Source organism: Melospiza georgiana, chromosome Z, assembly GCF_028018845.1.
Source record: "Melospiza georgiana isolate bMelGeo1 chromosome Z, bMelGeo1.pri, whole genome shotgun sequence".
NCBI classification, from domain to species: Eukaryota; Metazoa; Chordata; class Aves; order Passeriformes; family Passerellidae; genus Melospiza; species Melospiza georgiana.
In genome coordinates this window covers 38,584,921-38,604,330 of record NC_080465.1, presented here as the reverse complement: position 1 = coordinate 38,604,330, position 19,410 = coordinate 38,584,921, and the positions used below count along the sequence as shown (strand labels likewise).

Here is a 19,410-nt window from a genome sequence, read left to right as displayed (position 1 = left end):
GTAGTCTCAGTTCCCTGATGTTTTTAAGACACAACTGGATAAAGCCCTGAGCAACCCAGTCTGATGTTGCTTTGGTCCACAGATTGGGCTACCTGGATAAGGCTGTGATGCTGTATTTGTAAGCAAGATACCCAATTAATAATGTTTTTTAAAATAATGCATGAAATACTTATCCAGTGAAGGCTAACATATATACACAACACAGCTGAAATTTCTCCCTCAATAAATACATACCATCAAGAACACTTGAGGAGCAGATTTTTTTTTAATTAGATATAAGTTGAAATACAGAGAATGAAATGCTGCTCTTGAACTGTCCTCTAAAGTAGCAAAGACATAACTCTTTACAAACCCAAAATGTAGAGCTGTGATTCTTTATTAGGATTTAAATAGTGTTTTATTGCAAAGAGGGATAAAACACTATCATTTTTCTGGTGTCACTTCTACCTTTAGTAAAAAGCCTAATCAATTATTCCTCCCAGATGGCTGAGTATAGCAAATTGACATTTATATACATAGCATGGGTTGTTCCAAAACTCTAAGTTTCTTAGGAAATTTATATTCCTAAGACAGAAATTCATTGCCTGTGCAATGAACACAATGTACACAAGCTTGTGTACACTCAAAACCTTATTTATGACAAAGGAAAAACACACATTAATTATAAAGTGAAAAATCTATTAACATATTTGAAACTTTAGCAGTGTCATTCAAGAATTATTAGTTATTACAGAAAGTTTATGCTAACTTACCATTACTAAGTTTTATTCTTTATTATAGGAATAATTAATTGCTCCATACACACATTAGTTTTTCCCTTTCTCCTAGTGTTGTGTTTACCTCTCTCCCCTTTTTGCCTGGGCCCCAAGGTCATGGTCTCACTCAGGTGAAGGTGGTGGTGGGGTTATGGTGAGTCATCAGCATCTGGACTCCCTCACCAGGAAGAATGCCAGGCTTCTGTTGACCGTTCCTTCTTCATCCCTGTAGGGTTCACTTGGAGTTGTTTTTTTGCTTGCTAACACAATTTTGCACCTTGCTTTTTCTTCCCTAGTCTGTAGCTCTACATTACATCTGAATTTTTATATAGTAACTTCCACTTATGTTATATAGTTTCTTTGTCTTTTTTGCTAAACCAAATGTGTCCAGGTCCAGACCTGCATCCAAGAAAAGAAAAAGTAAATACAAGAAAAATAAATTACCCATTGAAAATCTGTCAAAACTGCTCTCACAATTAAAAGAAGCAGCCAAAGCTGAAAGCAGATCAAAGAACATTCAGACAGTGCAAATCTGACTAGTTTCTGTTCTGATGCCTTGGAAACTCAGTACAAGGCTTATGTCCGATTACGAGCAATGACAATATTTTGTTGAAGTCGCAAGTTGATAAAAATCAAATACAGACTTTTATTATTTGGAAAACATTTCTGTTGTGTTATTGGTTCTTTTGAGCTGTATTTGGAGTTTGTAATAAGTGCTATAAAAAGCATTTATCACAGATTGTTTAGAAATCCCTCAAAATAAACATAAATAGGAAAAGAAATTAAGTTCAAGTAAAAGAGAAGTTACATAGCTGTATTTCTGAGACTGTGTGTCTCAGAAAGTCTTGGGAGGTACGTAAACTAACAGAAATTCAGAGAAAAGTGTTACCTTTTTGCATTCTTGGAGCCCCCATACATTAGCAGAAGGCAGATCTCTTTTGGAAGTTTCGGTAATGACCTTTTCTGTATTATTTATCTCAACTGATTAAACTATCGGGGGACTGTCATGTTCTCCACTGAGTAAATGAAAACTAACATTTCCCTGAGTACTAAGGTAAGCCAGTAATAGCTTTACATTTTGAGGTTAAATTGTAACAGCTGTCCAGATCATGACATGCATATATCTCTGAGGTGCCACTCAGTGTCTCTGTGCCACCTCTAGGCAGTTGATAAAAATGATTTTCCTGACTCCAGAAATCCTTGAACTTCTAGCACAGCAAGCCACTAGCATTCCCAGGGAAACAAAACCCCTCCTTTATGTCAATGGGTATTTTTATGACAGATAGAGCTTTCATTACAAGGATACTTAGATTTTACCAGCAGAATATATAGGCCAGTGATTTTTTACAGAAGTATCTTATCTCAGTTACATGAGAAAATTCTGACTGCCAATGGAATAATTTTTTTGGGAAGACTGTTTTCTGTTTTGTTCTCCCAATTTTGTTTTCCCATGCCTTGACATAAAGCAGATACTTGCAAATTGTTAACAGATGATAGCAAGTAATTGGAAGTCACAGAAGAAGGACCGGAGATGGACAGAACTAAAAATACATGTGTGGGAGCACAGGGGAGCACACAAAGGAAGAGAAAGGAACCACAGAGAGAGCTCATTCAAAGTAGACGCAGTTGACTAGACGTTTTTGATGCAAATCTAAGACACAGAGTTCAGACAGTGCAGTGAAAAACGTGGTCCCAGCAGCAGCACCTGAAAACCTTTCAAACAATTGTCTTCACAGAAGAAGACATTCAATTTCAGTAGGAGTGTTCCTCCTCTATCACATGCCACATCCACAACCTCACAGCAAACTGTTATTTAACTACTACCCTGAGATGATGCCTAAAAGGCCTGTGAGTGAAGGAAATTAAAGAAGACAAAATTGTTCCCTGAAAATAGGAAACAGTAAGTGCCAGACTTCTTCTCCATTAATCACGGAGTTTAGCACTGTTTGTTCTGGAATTCCAAAATACCCTCCAAACTCTGAAACTCAAAGGAGTTATGCAGAGACTTGACTGAATTTAAATGTTTGTAAACAGGAAAACAAACCACTGACTTATCAAGAAAGTTATAAAATTTTTTGTGAAGTTTGGACATAGATTTATTAGCTCTGAGAAGATATGTATGTTCTTTACCTTACACTCAGTTTTCTCCTAGTTCTGCTCAACGCATAACAGAAAAGAATTTAAGCTGTCCAAGCCCCACCCTATTTTCTGTTATATTCCAGATCAGAGCTGTAACTGGCAATTAATTTCTTACACACAGAAAACTACAATTCTTTGATTCCACTAAACTGTCCATGACAAAACTCCCTTTTTCTACAAATACAGAGAGCTTCATCTGCACATGAACCATGAATAGCTCTAGATATTTCTGCCCATATCTCAGAAATCTTGGGCACCACATATGTGATCAAATGCTGTTTACTTGCTGCCAATTTTTGATCCTCATTTTCCACAAATTTCTCAACATGCTTCCTTTAATAAAATTTCTTAGGCTTTGTTTCTACACAGATGTGGTCTTTTGATTTATATGTATAATTTTTCTGGGTTTGATTTTTTGCCTCAACACCTGGATCTGGGAAATCCATAGCATCTGCACAGTCTGTGTGGTAAATGGATTAAGTGGAGAAGAAACTTAGGATATAGAATGTGAAAAATTTGACTTGAGCATAAAGAGCAGTGTGTCCAGATGCTCAAGGGGCATGATTGCCCTTTTCTACTCCACATATGTGAGACCCCATCTGGATTTTTGCATCCAGCTGTGGAGTCCTCAGTTCAGGAAAGACAAGAGGACAGTCTTAAGCTGTGTCAGGGAATAGTTAGGTTGGATATTAGGAGGAATTTCTTCACAAAAAGGCTGATTGGGCATTGGAATGCGCTGCCCAGGGAGGTGGTGGAGTCACTGTCCCTGAGCTTTTTTAAGGAAAGACTGAATGTGGCACTCAGTGCCATGGTAAAGGCAACAAGGTGATGTTGGGTCATAGGTTGGACTTGATGATCTCCAAGGTATTTTCCAACCTAATCAATTCTTTTGATTCTGACTCTGGTTCTGCAACATGGACCTGATTCAGTCAGTCTAGATGTGGGCCACAAAAATTATGGTGGGCTGGAATAATTTCTTCCTGAGGAAAGGCTGAAAGAGCTGAGATTGATCAGCCAAGAAGAAAGAGCCTTGGTGAGTGCTCACTGCTGTCTTTCAGTATTTAAGGGGGCTTATCAGAGAGACAGAGAGAATTTCTACCAAGAAATAGTGACAGTTTTTAACAGCTTTTAAACTGAAAGAGGGTAGATTTACTCTGGTCATAAGAAATAATTTTTCTACAGTAAAGGTGGTGAGGCACTGGCACAAGTTGCTGACAGAAGTTGTAGATGCCCAGTGGCACAAGTTGCTGACAGAAGTTGTAGATGTAAGTGTTGAAAGCAAGGTTGTGTGGGGCTTTTAGCAACCTGGTCCCTGCACATAGCATGAGGTTGACTAGATGATCATTAAAGATCCCTTCCAAATGAAATCATTCTGCTTTTCTGTGATACAAAGCTTGCAGGCCAGTGTATCTACACAACAAAAATCCTCATGCTGACAAAAGTCAGCAAGCAGGTAATAATAGATGGCTTAGTTCCTTCAGTTTCTGTAAAGTGTGCATATCATGGGTTTCAAAATTTAGTCTCTGGAAAACAATTTAGTAAAATAAAAAGTACTATAATTTGTAAGGAAAATTGTCTGACTTTTGCTGTACAAGTGTGAAAGGTGCTGTTGACTCTCCTGAGGGACAAGAGGACTTACAGAGAGAGGGATCTGGATAGCACTGGGCAATCACCGGTGACATGAAAATGACAAGTCAAAATGCCAGATTCTGCACCTGGGATAAAGAAATGCCAGACACAAGTCTAAACTGGGAGAGGGGCGGCTCTGGGGTTGCAGAGAGGGTTCTCGGGGTGCTGCTTGGCAGCAGGCTCTGTGGCAGCCAGCAGTGTGCCCTGGCAGCCAGGAGGGCAGCAAACTCCATCTGGGTGCAGCAAACCCCATCCTGAGTGTAGCAAACCCCATCTGGGTGCAGCAAACTCCATCTGGGTGCAGCAAACCCCATCTGGGTGCAGCAAACCCCATCTGTGTGCAGCAAACCCCATCCTGAGTGCAGCAAACTCCATCTGGGTGCACCAAACCCCATCTGGGTGCAGCAAACCCCATCTGTGTGCAGCAAACTCCATCTGGGTGCAGCAAACCCCATCCTGAGTGTAGCAAACCCCATCTGGGTGCAGCAAACTCCATCTGGGTGCAGCAAACCCCATCTGGGTGCAGCAAACCCCATCTGGGAGCAGCAAACTCCATCTGGGTGCAGCAAACGCCATCCTGAGTGCAGCAAACGCCATCTGGGTGCAGCAAACCCCATCTGTGTGCAGCAAACCCCATCTGGGAGCAGCAAACTCCATCTGGGTGCAGCAAACCCCATCTGGGTGCAGCAAACTCCATCTGGGTGCAGCAAACCCCATCCTGAGTGCTGCAAACTCCATCTGGGTGCAGCAAACCCCATCCTGAGTGCAGCAAACTCCATCTGGGTGCAGCAAACCCCATCTGTGTGCAGCAAACCCCATCTGTGTGCAGCAAACCCCATCTGGGTGCAGCAAACCCCATCTGGGTGCAGCAAACCCCTTCCTGAGTGCAGCAAACTCCATCTGGGTGCAGCAAACCCCATCCTGAGTGCAGCAAACCCCATCCTGAGTGCTGCAAACCCCATCCTGAGTGCTGCAAACCCCAGCATGAGTGCACCAACCTTGGCACTCTAAAGGGTGACTCTAAAGGTCTCTCTGTGTCCAGCATTAGGGCAGGGCCTCCTGTCCAGTGCTGGGTGCAGCTCTGGGCTCCACCATTTCAGAACCATGGGAAGGTCTGTGAAGGCATCTGGAGAAGGGCAAGAAGGCGTCTGGTGGAAGGACTGGACACCATGGCCTGTGAGGAGCTGCTAAGGGCTGAGGGCTTGTCTAGTCTGGAGAAAAGCAGCTGAGGGGCAACCTCCTTGCTCTCCACAGCTTCCTGAAGAGGGGAAGTGAGAGGGAGGTGCTGATCTCTTCTCCCTGGGACCCAGTGACAGGACGTGGGGGAATGGCTCAAAGCTGCACCAGGAGAGGTTCAGACTCGCCATTAGGAAGCATTTCTTTACAGAGAGGGTGGTCAAGCTTGATAATGCCCTGAGCCTATCAATGTTGGACAGAGCCCTTAAGAGCCTGCTTTACTTTTGGGTCGGCCCTGAAGTGAAGCAGGTGGGCTAAATGATTTTTGTACATCCCTTACAACTACAGTATTCTATTCCAATAAACTTCACGTGCACATAAGTGTAGCCTAACAATTAACATTGTCACACCTCCACTGTAATCGATGTTTCTCCTAAAGTAAGAGACTGAAAGCTTTAGTCGCTCTCCTCCTTCAGGACAGCAGGACTCTGTCACTATAATTAAGCAAACAGGCTGTCCCAAGGACCGCGAGCAGGACTCATTCCTCCGCCGTTTTCCTTAAGGTAGGAAATAAATTACTGAAAAGTACTGCCTAAGGCACATGTTCCCAGAAACCGACTCATTTGGATGTGAGGGCAGTACCCGTGTGCGGGCACCACGTTCCACTCCGGACTGTCCTTACTCGCCCGCCGAAGGAGAGCCCACCTCACCCGGAGGAGCAGCGGGCCGGGCTCCGGTCAGACACATCTCCCGACACTTCCACACTCCTTAAGTTTCAACTGAAAACATGCAGGCTGGGAGAGCAGAGGAAAGGGCAGAGGCTGCCACCCGCGCCGCGACAAGCTCAGCCCGGCCCCCCCCACCACGGCTCCGCCGCCGAGCGCGGCCGCCAAGCGCGGGGGGCGGCGCGAGCCCTTCCCGCCCCCTGCCCTTTGCCCCCGCCGCTGTCCCAGCGCTTCCTGTTCCCAACCACGTGGGCAGCGGGATGGCGGGCGGCGCGGCGGGCGAGGCGCAGTGCCTCAGCTACACGGGATGCAACTTCCTGCGGCAGCGCCTGGTGCTGGCCACGCTCAGCGGCCGCCCGCTGAAGATCCGCAAGATCCGTGCCAAGGAGGAGGATCCCGGCCTCCGCGGTGAGCGGCGGCACCGGCGGCCGCGGGACAGGAGGTCGGGGGGCGGCGGAGCTCCGGCTGTGCCCGGGACCTGCTGCCGGGCAGGGGCAGACCCCCACTGGGAGCTGGGACAGCCCGGGCTTCATCTGGGCGGGCCCCACCGAGGAGTGGGGACTCCGCTGCGTCCCGGTGTCTTCCCGTGGATGCGCTCTCCCCTGAGCGCCCGCGCACCATCTCGGGTGTAGCTGTCACACGTGGGTCGCGGGGCTTAGGGGGAAGAGGAGGAGGAGAAGGCGCGGGAGCGGCAGGGGCGGTGAAGGAGGCCGGAGCAGGGGGGCTGTCACGCACCCGCCGGCTCCTGCCGTCAGCCTCCCTCGGTGCCCGGCGGGCGGGGAGAGGGGAACGGGTCAGTACCATCCCCGTCCCGCTGGCTCGGCTCGGCTTAGCTTGGCAGCCCTGCCTTCCGCGGGTCACGCCTTTTCTTCAGAGCGGGCCGTCAAGGGACCGGGCTGGCGTTGCTCTGCCGGGCCGCCCGTCCCGCCCCACGGGGCAGCGGCGTTCGCTCCGCGCCCGGCGGGGCTCTGACCGGCTCGCTGCGTGTGCGGGAGCCTCTCCACAGCCCCGGAGCTGGTTCTCGTTCCCGTGGCGGAGCCTTGGCAGTCGGGATGGCAGAATTAATTAATTCCCTGTCTCTCGGGCCATCGTTTCTGCCGCGTGCCCGTGCCCAAGCGTCGTGTGCTCCCTGTGCTGGTGGGAGCTCGCATTCATGCACTTTGAATAGGTCACGTTTTATACTTTGATTTTTGTCAGGGTTTGCCGAAACAGAAAAGGTGAAAGAGGTGAAATAATTTACTGTCATTTCTGCAGATTTGTTTAAGGGAAATCTTTCTTACGGAGTACCATCATCCTTCTTGTACAAAACCTTTGGCATCCCTTGATGAATTCCGTCATAACTAAGTAATAAAACAATAGGACAGAGTTTGAGGAAGAAACATTATTGCAGTGTTCAGTTATTTTTTGGGCAAGGACCCCCTGTTATAAAGTTCAGAACAGGGGTAGATAGTTCTCTGTCTCCTGAGGAGCCTTGGGTGTGTAGCTAAAAATTCTACTCAAAAACTGCCAAAGCATTCTTGTGTGCTTGACTTAACATTTACCACGATCCAAAGTATTTGTTTTCACTGTGGAGCATTTGGTGGTGATGAAGTTTGTAGCTATTGCCATGTTTTTTTAAGAGTATTTGAGTTTACTTTTTTAAGTATGGGTTCAAGCGTAAATTATGAATGTAACAGGAAAATAATAACAATAAATCCTGATTTGTGTTGATAAGTCAGCATGCAGCTCTTTATGCTTTTCATGACTAGAGCTTTTGTAAACTCTGCAACTGGTGTTCTCCAAGAGTGAAATGTGTGCTCTCATGCACTCTTGCACTGGAAGATGCCCCAGTGCTTATAAAGTGATAAAACCTTTGTAAGCATATAATCTGTCATAGTTTAGAAAGAGAGCAGAACCAGTACTGTGTTCAATACTGACATAAATCATATTATGCAAATATTGACAAACTGTAAATTCTGCAGGTGGCTTTGTGGTTTAAATATCTATTACATCCTAGAATCACATGTAGAAAGAAAAACCTGATTACTGTGTAAGAAGTAACACAGGATTATTGCTAAGCGAGTTCTGCAGCCTACAAACAATTATGCAGATGTTGTGGGCTCTTAAAACTAACTGGGTTTTGAATTCTGCATATATTCACCTATCTTCCTTGATACTGAGCCTGTACTGTATTGGGATACTAACATTAGAATGCTAGCATATTCTTCCTGGGATGGTTTTCTTCAGGTATTTCTGTTTTGGTTTAGTTTTGTTTTTTGGGGGGTTTTATTTGTTTGTTTATTTTGGTGTGTGTTATTTCCTTTTTGGTTATGGTTGATTGGTACTTTTGGTTTTAGTTTGGGTTAAATCTGCTTGTCCTTTTCATTGTCTCTGGATGAGAGTCCACACAATTGAGGGAAACTGAGGAATCATTTCCACACAAACTGCTATAGTATAGTGAGCACAGTAAGCAAGAAAAGAGGCAGTGGGATGACTTTTGGTTCTCTGCCCTAGGTATGTGCATAACTGTTTTGGAAATGGAAAATTTTAGAGTCCGCAAACAACTAATTCTGTTTATGGAACAGATATGCAGCAGCAGCACTTCACATCTAAGTGTCCCCTTCTTTTAATCTAATAATTTTACAGAGAATAATATAAAGCTGTTATTAGCTTGTCAAGCTTCGGTATATGGGGTCCTGTTTGCTATGATTTGTCTGTTTTGCTTTGTACTGACTAAAATGTAAATTGTCAAAGGTTTTGTCCTGGACAAGAGCAATCCACTGTGGTCAGAAATGTCCACTTTTATTATGCGCTGTGTGCCAGGGAGAGGAGTGTGACTAGTCTAGCTGCTGCATCTGAAGGCATCTCAATTGATTTGAGATGCCTATGAGGCTCACGTTAACATCTCTGGTTTTACATAGAATTGCCTTTTCACAAGTGGTGGCATTATAGCACAACTTGAAGAATGTGCTTACTCTTGTGAAAGGCAGGAAAAAGTAAAAGAACAAGTAAAGTGTTGAACTTCTAAGAAACTTTACAATTCTGTCTGTGCTCTACTCCTTAGATTTTGAAGCAAGTTTTATTCGCCTGATTGACAAAGTGACCAATGGCTCACGGATTGAAATAAACCAAACAGGTGAGATTTGGTTTTTTTCTGCTTGGTCTCCAGGATTTATCAGTTTCTGCAGTAGAATGGAAGTCTTGTCTTGATAGAGGTAGGTCTTCAGGTAAGATTGACTGAGAAGATCAGAAATAACAAAGTTGACAAGTTTTGTAATACTTGATCACATGCAAGAAGGTCAGTGCTCTACCATAACGCAGGGAGCTAAGGAAGCTCTATTGCCCAAGAAATTTAGTAAAATTAGTATTTTGTTAGGTATGCAGGATTTCACAGTGGGAAAAGGTTCCTCTGTACCAGAATTGATTTTTGTAGAAGAAAAAGATTTATCCTCTGCAGAGGCAAACTTCTTAGCCAGACTGCTTGCTTATTCATGCTTAGAAAAGAGTTCAATTAGAGTGAAAAGCATTTCGTGTGAAAACTCAGACTCACTTGGTGTGAGGTTTTGCGTTTTTTTTAAGGGTTGTAATGATCTTTAGTTGGCAAGTAAGGCAAATTACTTAGCATCAAATATGCCAAGATTCCAATGACCTAATACACTGATGAAGGTTTAGCTTCTGTGGAGAATAATAATTGCTTATATCAGCATTTTGGAGATTCCTAAGAGCTCCTTGGTTTAAGGGGGAGGGGAAAGGAAGAAAATGGTGTGCAGGACAGACAGATACTCATGTGTTGACCTATTTATTAGTTGCAGACATGTAAATAGTGTGCTGGAAGTGATTTAGCCTTCCATATAGTCTCCTGTCTCCAATTTGCCTCATATGTTGTTACAAAGTATTTTGTGCTGTTTAATGGGCAGTGTTTTACAGTGCTCTCGTTTGGTTTGCTCCCCTGGCCCCTTCCTCAGGTACGACCTTGTACTATCAGCCTGGTCTTCTCTACGGAGGCTCCTTGGAACATGACTGCAGCCCCAGCCGTGGTATTGGCTACTACTTGGAAAGTCTGCTCTGCTTGGCACCTTTCATGAAGCATCCATTGAAGATTGTTTTGAGGGGAGTGACAAATGATCAAGTAGATCCCTCGGTAAGTAATAAAGTTTAAGTATCGGAGAAGGATTTTTTTTCCCGCTAAAATAACAAGATTGGGAAGAAGTGTATAAAACATGTTGAATTTTTAGCATCCCTCACATCCAGAAGTATCCATTGTTGCTGCATTAGTAAACTCTGAGTCAAAGAAGCACTAGCTAAGCTAGTGTGTATCACACTCTGAACTTCAGTTTGTAATCCCCCTGACTGAACTGGCGTTCAGTTCTGTGTGGCTTCTGTCTTTTCCCCTGCAAACTCCTTTTAAATGCATTGTGAGGCCCTAACACAGGTTTGGTTCTTCTCTTCTCTTAGAATTTCAATGGATTATTTCTCTTGCCCCACACTTGTATTTACTCTATAAAGAAGAAAGTGTCTTTCTTCAAAATATGAGTGCAAAAAGGAAGGAATCTTTCTCTTCTGTTGGGATCTGGACATAGTCATACCACTGTTGCTTCAAGCCTTCTTTCTATTAGAAACAGGAGTCACATGGTGATTGAGCAATTACAGTAGCAAAAGTATGTAATAACTCTCTGGTTCTTCAGAAACATGCCAGAAGGTGTGGTAGGTGAAATGGCTATGAAATGCTTGCCTTGGTTTCTATTACTGATCTGCAGTCCTTTGTTTTGTACCAGTGTTGTTACAGAAATGAGCTGTGGGAGACGTGATCAGAATGCTGAAGTAATGATTAGTGGTCACATGCTATATTTATTTTTCTCCAAAAACTGCAAACATAAACTTCTACCTTTAGAGAACAGCATTACTCTTTACTTTTTGAATGGTGATTGGACACTGCCTGATTTCCTCTGAGTAAATTAAGGATGCATTGTAATCTGAAAATGTAACCAGTTTAAATGAATACAAATACCTGTGTTCATTCAAAGTGTAACTGCCGATAGTACACCAGCCCCTGAGTCCTGCTCGAATTTATGATTTTTCTGCTGTGTTTCTCTGTTCATTTAAAAATCTCACTCTCTCACCTGTGGCTCTGTGAGACATCCCCATGAGTCAAGGGATGACCAAAGTGGGTTGTAAACAGCACTATAAGAAAAAAAGAGGAAGTATTTTGTGCTACCCTTTCAGTCATTATGATTAAAAGTACTTATTGTATCTGGTAAGTATTAAGAATCAAAAAAGTCCTTTTTTGTTAACTGTTTAATCACAGTGGAGAAATTCTTGCAGTAATCTGGAGATGAAGAGTGGTCCAATGTTCATATTGCTTTCAAGTAAATTTGGACACTCATCTAAACAATAGGGTCTTGATTCTGGGAATTATCTCCTTTTGGGCATCAGTTGCATGGGCCTGAGATTAAACTATTTTAGTTCAAATGGGTGCAATAATTAAGGCCATTTTGTACTTGAAGGGTGCTTGTTCTTGCCAAAATTTAGACAAGTGGGTTGGCATACATCAGCTGACTCCCAAGCTCTGTATGCTGATTGTAAATCACATGCATGTAAAGAGTTACATCTTAAGTTCATTGTGCTATATTAAAGACTATGTTTTTGTTCTTAGTGACAACACAGTAACAACTTCAGTTACTGTGACTCAGCTTATAATTGCTTGCTGTTAAGTGGTTGTAACTGAATACCAGGTCCTAAAATTGGTTTCACCTTGGCTTATTCTGTTTAACTAGCCTGAGTAAACATTAATCCTGGTGCACACCAATAAGTACTTAGAAGACTTCTCCGAGTTGTTTGGTATAACATAAGTCTCTGGTGGTTTCTGAGACAAAACACAAATTTAAGTGTTACCCTAATTTATTTGTATGCTTATGTAAATGGAAATTTGGTTTTAAATCAATTTTGGTTTTTATTTTTCAGTAGACAGAGGGGGTATATAAAATCAGTGAACAGTTATTACCTATGCTTGTCCAAAAAGAGGTGCTTGAATTTATCTATCTGTATGTTTTCTGCTTTCCAAAGGTAGAAAGGCAAACCAGTGTGACTGCAGTGTGGAAGCTTAGGTGTTTTACCTGCTGCTCTTCATGTAGCAACTTCTCTATTTCAGCCTAGTAGCTTGTATTGGATTTGTGTGGCTGGATTTTGTGAGCTGGGATTCTACAGACGTGTCTTCTGTAAGAAGCTGACCAAAGTTTCACTTTCGTCTGGCAGAGGCCATGTTGGCTGGCTCCAAGACAGACCCACTGCTGGCCAAGTCTGAGCCCATCAGTGACGGTGGTAGCACTGCTGGGGTAACAGCTTTAAGGAGGAAAAGTGAGGGGGTGGAAGAGTGGAATAATCTGGAACTGGAGAGAAGAGTGAGAATGCGTGAGAGAAACAGCCCTGGAGAGAGCAGGGTCCATGAAAAATGGGAGGAGTTCTATGCACTGGAGCAGAGATTCCCCTGTAGCCCATAATGAAGACCATGGTGAGGCAGCTGTCCTCCTGCCACCCATAGATGCCAACAGCAGAGCATATGTCCACCTGCAGCCAGTGCAGGGCCCCATGCTGCAGGTGGAGCAGGTAGATGCCTGAATGTGGCTATGAACCCATGGGAAGCCTGCACTGGAGCAGAATCCTGGCAGGACCTGCAGGCCTGTGGAGAGAGGAGCCTATGCTGGAGCAGGTTTGCCGGCAGGACTTGTGACCCCATGGGGAATCCTCACTGGAGCGGTTTTTGAGGAACTGTAGCCAGTTCTTCAGTGGGAGGCAAGTAGCAGGAATGTGTGTGCAGCCAGGGGACTGTGACCTTTCTCTCATGGTGGCAGTGAGCAGGTAGGCTGACCCACTGGGCTTTGTGAAGTCTGCTTTCAGCGCTGAGATCTTGGCTTTTACACAGCCATTTACACAGAAGTATTTGTGGGATGTAATTGCTATGTCGTTGGAGTTTTCACCATAGACATTCTTATCAGGTGCATGCAAGGGAATATTGTGGATCTGCTGTGAGGAGAGTAGAAGAGATTCAGGTGAGAGGAAGAGTTTCTAAAGGACATCTTGTAGAAAGAAAACTTTAGCTGAGTTCAGTGAGGCACAGGTCAGGCTGCGTTCCTGGAGTGTAAGAACATGTGTTTACTGTGGTGTTTGTTTACATACATTAATAACCCTCCAACAGGGCCCAATGCAAAGCTCTTTGACAACTGGCATAGCTCCTAAAGAGTACCGTGGCTGCTGAACATGCACTTGTTCCAAGTGGGACTGTGCTGACATTATTAATAATAATATCCCTATTATTTGATGCCTCATTAGACACTGGAACAAATCAGCCTGAGAAGATGTGAATGCCACAACCCCTGGCAGTGTTCAAAGCCACGTTGGACAGGGACCTGGTCTAGAGGGAGGTGTCCCTGCCCATGGCAGGGGCAAGTGGAACCAGGTGATCTTTAAGGTCCCTTCCAACCCCAAAGCATTCTATGATTGTATGATAATACTGCATAGTATTACTGTGTGAGTGATACATCCTGAATGGATGAAAGGAATACTACTTGCTCTCACTTGTCAGGAAGAGATAAGCCTTTGGAATACCAGCCTGGACTATTCATTGGCAGCCTACACCTGCAGTGTGTTTTCCTGTGCTGCCACTGGTGAGATCTGATGCTGGGTAGCTTGTGGGACCAACCATGTGGGACTGGTTTAAGGCAGTTAAAAGTTTCTCTGTCTAATGATTATGTATACAGAGGATGCCCTTTGTAAGGCGCCTTTTTGAAGGGAAAGGAGGTGGCACACAATTGATAGCTCCTTTTTCTTTCCTTCTCTATTTATTGTTATTCTGACATTTAGATATAGCTGCAGTACCCTGTTTTAGAGTAATCATTCTTGATGTTTGTGTTTCCATGTGTTAAAGTTTTATACAGCTATACCATGGGGGCTTTGAGTTCAAATGACAGTCATGCTGACATGAGACTAGTATATGAAATTTTAGCTTAGGAGCAGTAATTAAGCAGAATTCAACAGTTGTCTATAGAAAACAAGCAGGTTTTTCTGCTGAGTTTTCTTCCCACAGTTCTTTCTTCCCTGTTAAACTCTGCTTTTCCCCTTCTCCCAGTCTAGGCCCTTTGTTGTGAAACATAACACCATATGTTAGGTGGCTTAATGATATGTGCAATGCCAATGGATATACAGGCCAACTGGTGCTTTTCCGTTTCTCAGGTATCTGTGTGCTGCAGAGTCTCTGTTTTGTTGGTTTTTTGTTGGTTTTTTGTTGGTTTTTTGTTAATATCTTTGCACTGGATAAGGGATTATTAAAGTTACTTTTCTACCTTTTTCTTAACTACTGTAGATTTATTTAAAGGGAAGTGATACGTGATTTGCATTTACACAACTTTGCAAATAACCAATATTTATGTGACTTAGAATGTTGTCATTTGTGGTGAGGTATACCATCAGTTGTATGATGCATCTGTTTAGATGCAACTTGGTGTTATGCTGTCTGTTCTGGAAGTGGAATAACTGCCCTCCAAGGGGAGCTAAGGGATGGGGTTTATGGCTGAGGATAGGCAAAAGGATAGAAAAGCGGGTGTACAGCTCAGTTCAGCTGCTGTTTTGTAATTTTCAGTGAACTGCTTCACATCCTGCCCAACTCCCTACTTGTCTGGGAGGCAGAACAGCCTTTTCCCATTCTTCAAATACTGCTGATTGCCTCCTATGTTTAGGCAGCAAAATTGGAACAGTCAGTCTTATTATTTGTCTGTCTGGTACCTATAAGTATTATGCCTGGAATTTTTCTGAGGACTGAAAACTACAAGTAGTCTTGAAGTTTTTTGCGTTCTTAACCTGCACAGTAAAGTTTTTATTTTTTACTGGTATGTTTTGTTTCATGAGAAGGAGGAAGAAACATTGGGTAATTTTAATTTGAACCAGATTGGCTTGTTGAGATTTCTGCCAGTGGTATCCACATGCTTGTGCACATGCATGTTAGTAAAGGCATTATTCCAAAAGTCAAATTTGTATAGTTAATGAATACTATTGAAGGGCCAAAGCAAGGTACCTTGGCTTTAAAAAACAGTAAACTTTTTAAGATGAAAGAAGTTAAGCATTGGCTTGCAATTTTGTTTAGTTTAATGTACACATTCAAATATTGATACTAAAAACAACACCAAATGTCTTTCTGTAAAAAAGGAGATATATTGTCCAGCTGGATTTGAAAACGAGAACTACAACATACACTCATAGCTCCTCAGGTACCACTAACAAAATGTTCACAGATTTCTAGGTGAGGTATGTGCTGCAATTTTGTCAGTGGCTTGTGCTCTCTTCAAAGCAGAGAAAATGAAATTCAAGAATTATGAACTTTGGCTGAAGGTGTGGGAAAGAGGGTGCTTTTTATCTGCCTTCTCAAATGCTGTCTACCTCATGACTGTTTCCTTCATCTGTGTTTATCTTTTCTTTGGTCATGCTGTCCTGATCCTGTCTCTCCACAGCTATTTGTCTTGGGTAACTCCCTGTGCTGTTGCACTGCTAAATAATTTATATCATGTTTGGTAACACTACTGAAGTTTCAGAAGAGGGAAGAGGGCAGTCCCTGCAGTCTTAGGAATTAGGAAGAGCAATGGCAAGGATAATTCTGTTCAGACTTGGACCTGGTGAGCACCTGGCTTGAAAGGGAGTACACTGATGATGTGTTACCCTCTTCAGATTCTTTTAAGTGCTTGAATAGAAGCTACCTATAAGCTTCTGTTTCTTAGAAACAGGTAAAAAGAAGTTGTTGATAGAATGATCTTTCTGCCAAATCAAAGGCATGCTCCTTACAGTGATGATTGAAAAAATGCAGCAGTCCTTGCATTAATTTGTTTAGATATAGGAATTTTTTAGTAATGACAGAAGAATATTGTTTACTTAATAACATAGGAATGTTCAGAGAAATGTTTCACTGTTCAGAGAAATAAGTACTGTGTTTTACATAATGGCATTCAAAATCAGGCTGAGGAAGAAAGCCAGAATAGGAAATTCTATCTGCCAGTAATTTGTTCTAGGAATTTTTTTTTTAGTAATGATGTATTGTAGTAGGCTAACTAGATTAAGCTCTCTGTGCTGCATTCCCATGTTTTCCCATAAAATACCTTCTATGAAGAAGACTTGTCTCTGTTAGTCACCTCATAATTTGGTGATTGTTTAAATTACTGACTAGCCTAACTTCCAATAGAAAGTCTGTTCTTAAAATTCTGTGTTCCACATAGGTTGATGTCCTTAAGGCAACAGCTCTACCCCTTCTGAAGAAGTTTGGAATTGATGGTGAAAGTCTGGAAATCAAGGTAAGACAGCTTTTTCCTTTCTTTTCAAGCATGTGTTGAAATTATGCTCCTGCATAATTTCATAAAAGTCTGGGGCCATGTTCTTGTTGCGGGTTTCTGTCTCTAACAGATAATTCATTGTGGCTACGAGCCACACAGTGATAGAGAGGGTAAGGAGAAAGTAGTGACTTTCCCGAGTCTCCAAAGAAGAGTTAGAAACCTTTTTGCTTTTTGTTGCCTTTCAGTTAATTTATTATCTTTTCGTTTCTACTTGTTCATTCTGTCCCGTGCTTAGGGCTAAGAATTAAAAATTATATCATTAACCTGTTTCACCTGTAGGAGAGCTGAATCTGTGTTTGGATCGTTGAGGTTTGTCTCCAATTTGGAAAATAGAGGAATGAAATTTTTCTTGAAGACTACAGTCTTCAGAGGCCCAGGAAATCTGGATACAAAACAACGTTTGGGTTCTTTTAGGTGGGAGAAATGTGTGAGGGGTCTGGCTGCACTACTGGGGCCTGCTGGTGCCTTTCTCTGCAAAGATTCACCCCTAACCCCCATCCTGCCCACAGCCCAAGTGCCCATGTCATTGTCCTGGCACTGTCACCTCTGCTCCTGTGACCGTGCAGCAGGGCTGGCCTTCAGCTGGCCACAGCCCTGCCCTGTCTGGCTGTGGGCCTCCCTACCCAGACCCACTCACCAGACCATGTCCCAGCTCCATCCTTAGCTTGGAATGGTGGGACTGGGTCAGGCTAGACAGACTTGTTAGTGGGAATGAGTTCATTCTCGTCCCTCACATACGGAATATTCTGAGTTGGAAAGGACCTGTAAGGATCATCAAGTCCAAATCTTAAGTGAATGTTCCATATGGGAAACAAAGCCACAACCTTGGCATTATCAGCACCATGCTGTAATCAACTGAGCTCAAATCAAATAGTTCTTGTCTCCTCAGCAACGAGGGGCAGTCTGCTACTAGAGACAAGTCTTAAGCCAAGGTTGTTTTAGTAAAGATGTTTTTGTTTGGTTTTGCACTGTTTCCTATTGAGAAGCCATGCTTTACTTTACTTGAGAGGAACAAAGAAATCAATGCCTGCTTTTAGTTTTGATGCGAAATCCATTTCTGCTTTTAGGATGTGGTTTTCTTGCCTGTATTTACAAAATGCCCCAATACTTAAAACATTTTATTCTCTGAGAAACAAAAGTGTAATTCTGGGGTGTATAGGTACATTCTTTGTACTATTCACTAACCTGTTTTTTCCCTCCATTGTTTGTTCTAGATCAACCGAAGAGGAATGCCTCCCAAAGGGGGTGGAGAGATACTGTTTTCTTGCCCAGTGAGAAAGGTCTTGCAGCCTGTTCAGTTCACAGACCCTGGAAAAATCAAGCGCATCAGAGGAACTGCGTATCCTTTTTGTTTGTCTGTCCGTTTTTCTACTTTTAAATGGGTTTGCTTATTAAAAAGAACTAATTTAGAAGTCGTAGAAGTGCACCCACCTTTCTGAGCATGTGTCTAGGTAACACAGGCCAACATTACACAGAGGGGTCATATTCAAGACTGTGCCTCAAAACTCCTGTGTTCAAAACATTGCTATTCAAAAAGCATCTGTAGGCTATTGAATAAATTCAAAGCTGAATGGCACTATTTAAAATCTTTCCAATAGCAAGAAAAAGTTAAAATACCTTCCTTCCCATAATGTAGGAGCCCTTAAAGTAATCTTACTTTGTGTGTAAATTCAGTAGTAACCAATGTAGTTCAGTTGTGCATTGAATAGGCAGTTACTAGTCTAGCAGAAGTTAGATGGGGTGATAGTTTAGTGTGATAGTTAAATCTTAGTTGAGTTTACACCTTGCAGCACACACTGAGCTTTTTGGTGTGTTTTGAAAGAAAATTCTTTGGCTCTTCACCTTTGGGGGTACCAGTGCAGGTGGAAGTGGAGGAGGTTTTATTCCACCTGGAGATAAGAATACTCTTGTGAACTCCTTACTTTTTCAAACAACTGCAAATCTAGCCAATGTTTTGGATTATTTATTTTTGACTTTCTTTTTCTCTTGTGGCCTTTGTATGGTATCTGTCATGAATCTGCTGTCATTGTAGAAAGAAGGTAGAAATCTCTTACATGAAACTGTATTAAGCAGTGGCCAACATGTAGTTTAATTTGTGTTTGAGAGTCCTAAACATGATTTGGCATTGATTACTCAAAAACAAAGCAGGAAGGAGGTCATGTTTTCTGCCAGAGGTGTAGATTTGCAGCCTATTTCTTCTTTTAGTTTATGGCATCCCATCACAACTGTGTGTATAAACTGGATGTTTTGACTACCTTGTCCAATTGCAGCATTTAGATAGATGCAGTAGTGCCAAGCAAGAGCTGTTTTACTGGATACATGTGCTGTAGAACAGAAAGGAGGCAGCTCATTGTACTTTTGGTGATAGGTGCTGTGGTATATTGGTGGAGGAAGTAATTTTCTTATGCCTCCATTCTGCTCTGTAGTAAGTAGATATGTTTCTGTGTGGAGGAGGAAGCAATGATCATGACTTTACTGCCATTGTTCTAAATTGACATTAATATGCATCACCATTCTGGACCACTTTGACTCATACATCTGATTGAATTCTGAACTTCTACCTTGCTGTAGGCTTTCCTGGGCCTTTTCTCAGGGGTATAGGTTTGCCTTTAAGCATGATGAGAGGCAGACTCAGTTTAG

The 19,410-nt window shown here is 42.8% G+C and overlaps 1 protein-coding gene across 2 annotated transcripts in view; it reads left to right on the top strand.

Annotated features, from left to right (window-relative positions):
* Window positions 1-19,410, top strand: part of RCL1 (RNA terminal phosphate cyclase like 1) — a 40,301-nt gene that overhangs the window by 792 nt on the left and 20,099 nt on the right. The window contains exons 1-5 of one of the 2 annotated variants that reach the window (XM_058044376.1): window positions 6,680-6,832; window positions 9,468-9,539; window positions 10,369-10,544; window positions 16,657-16,731; window positions 17,985-18,109. In XM_058044376.1, the coding sequence (XP_057900359.1) occupies window positions 6,685-6,832; window positions 9,468-9,539; window positions 10,369-10,544; window positions 16,657-16,731; window positions 17,985-18,109 (596 nt within the window). In that variant the 5' untranslated portion in view covers window positions 6,680-6,684. Of the gene's footprint in view, window positions 1-6,679; window positions 6,833-9,467; window positions 9,540-10,368; window positions 10,545-16,656; window positions 16,732-17,984; window positions 18,110-19,410 lie in introns of those variants that run through there. The other variant, XM_058044377.1, reaches the window with a different exon arrangement.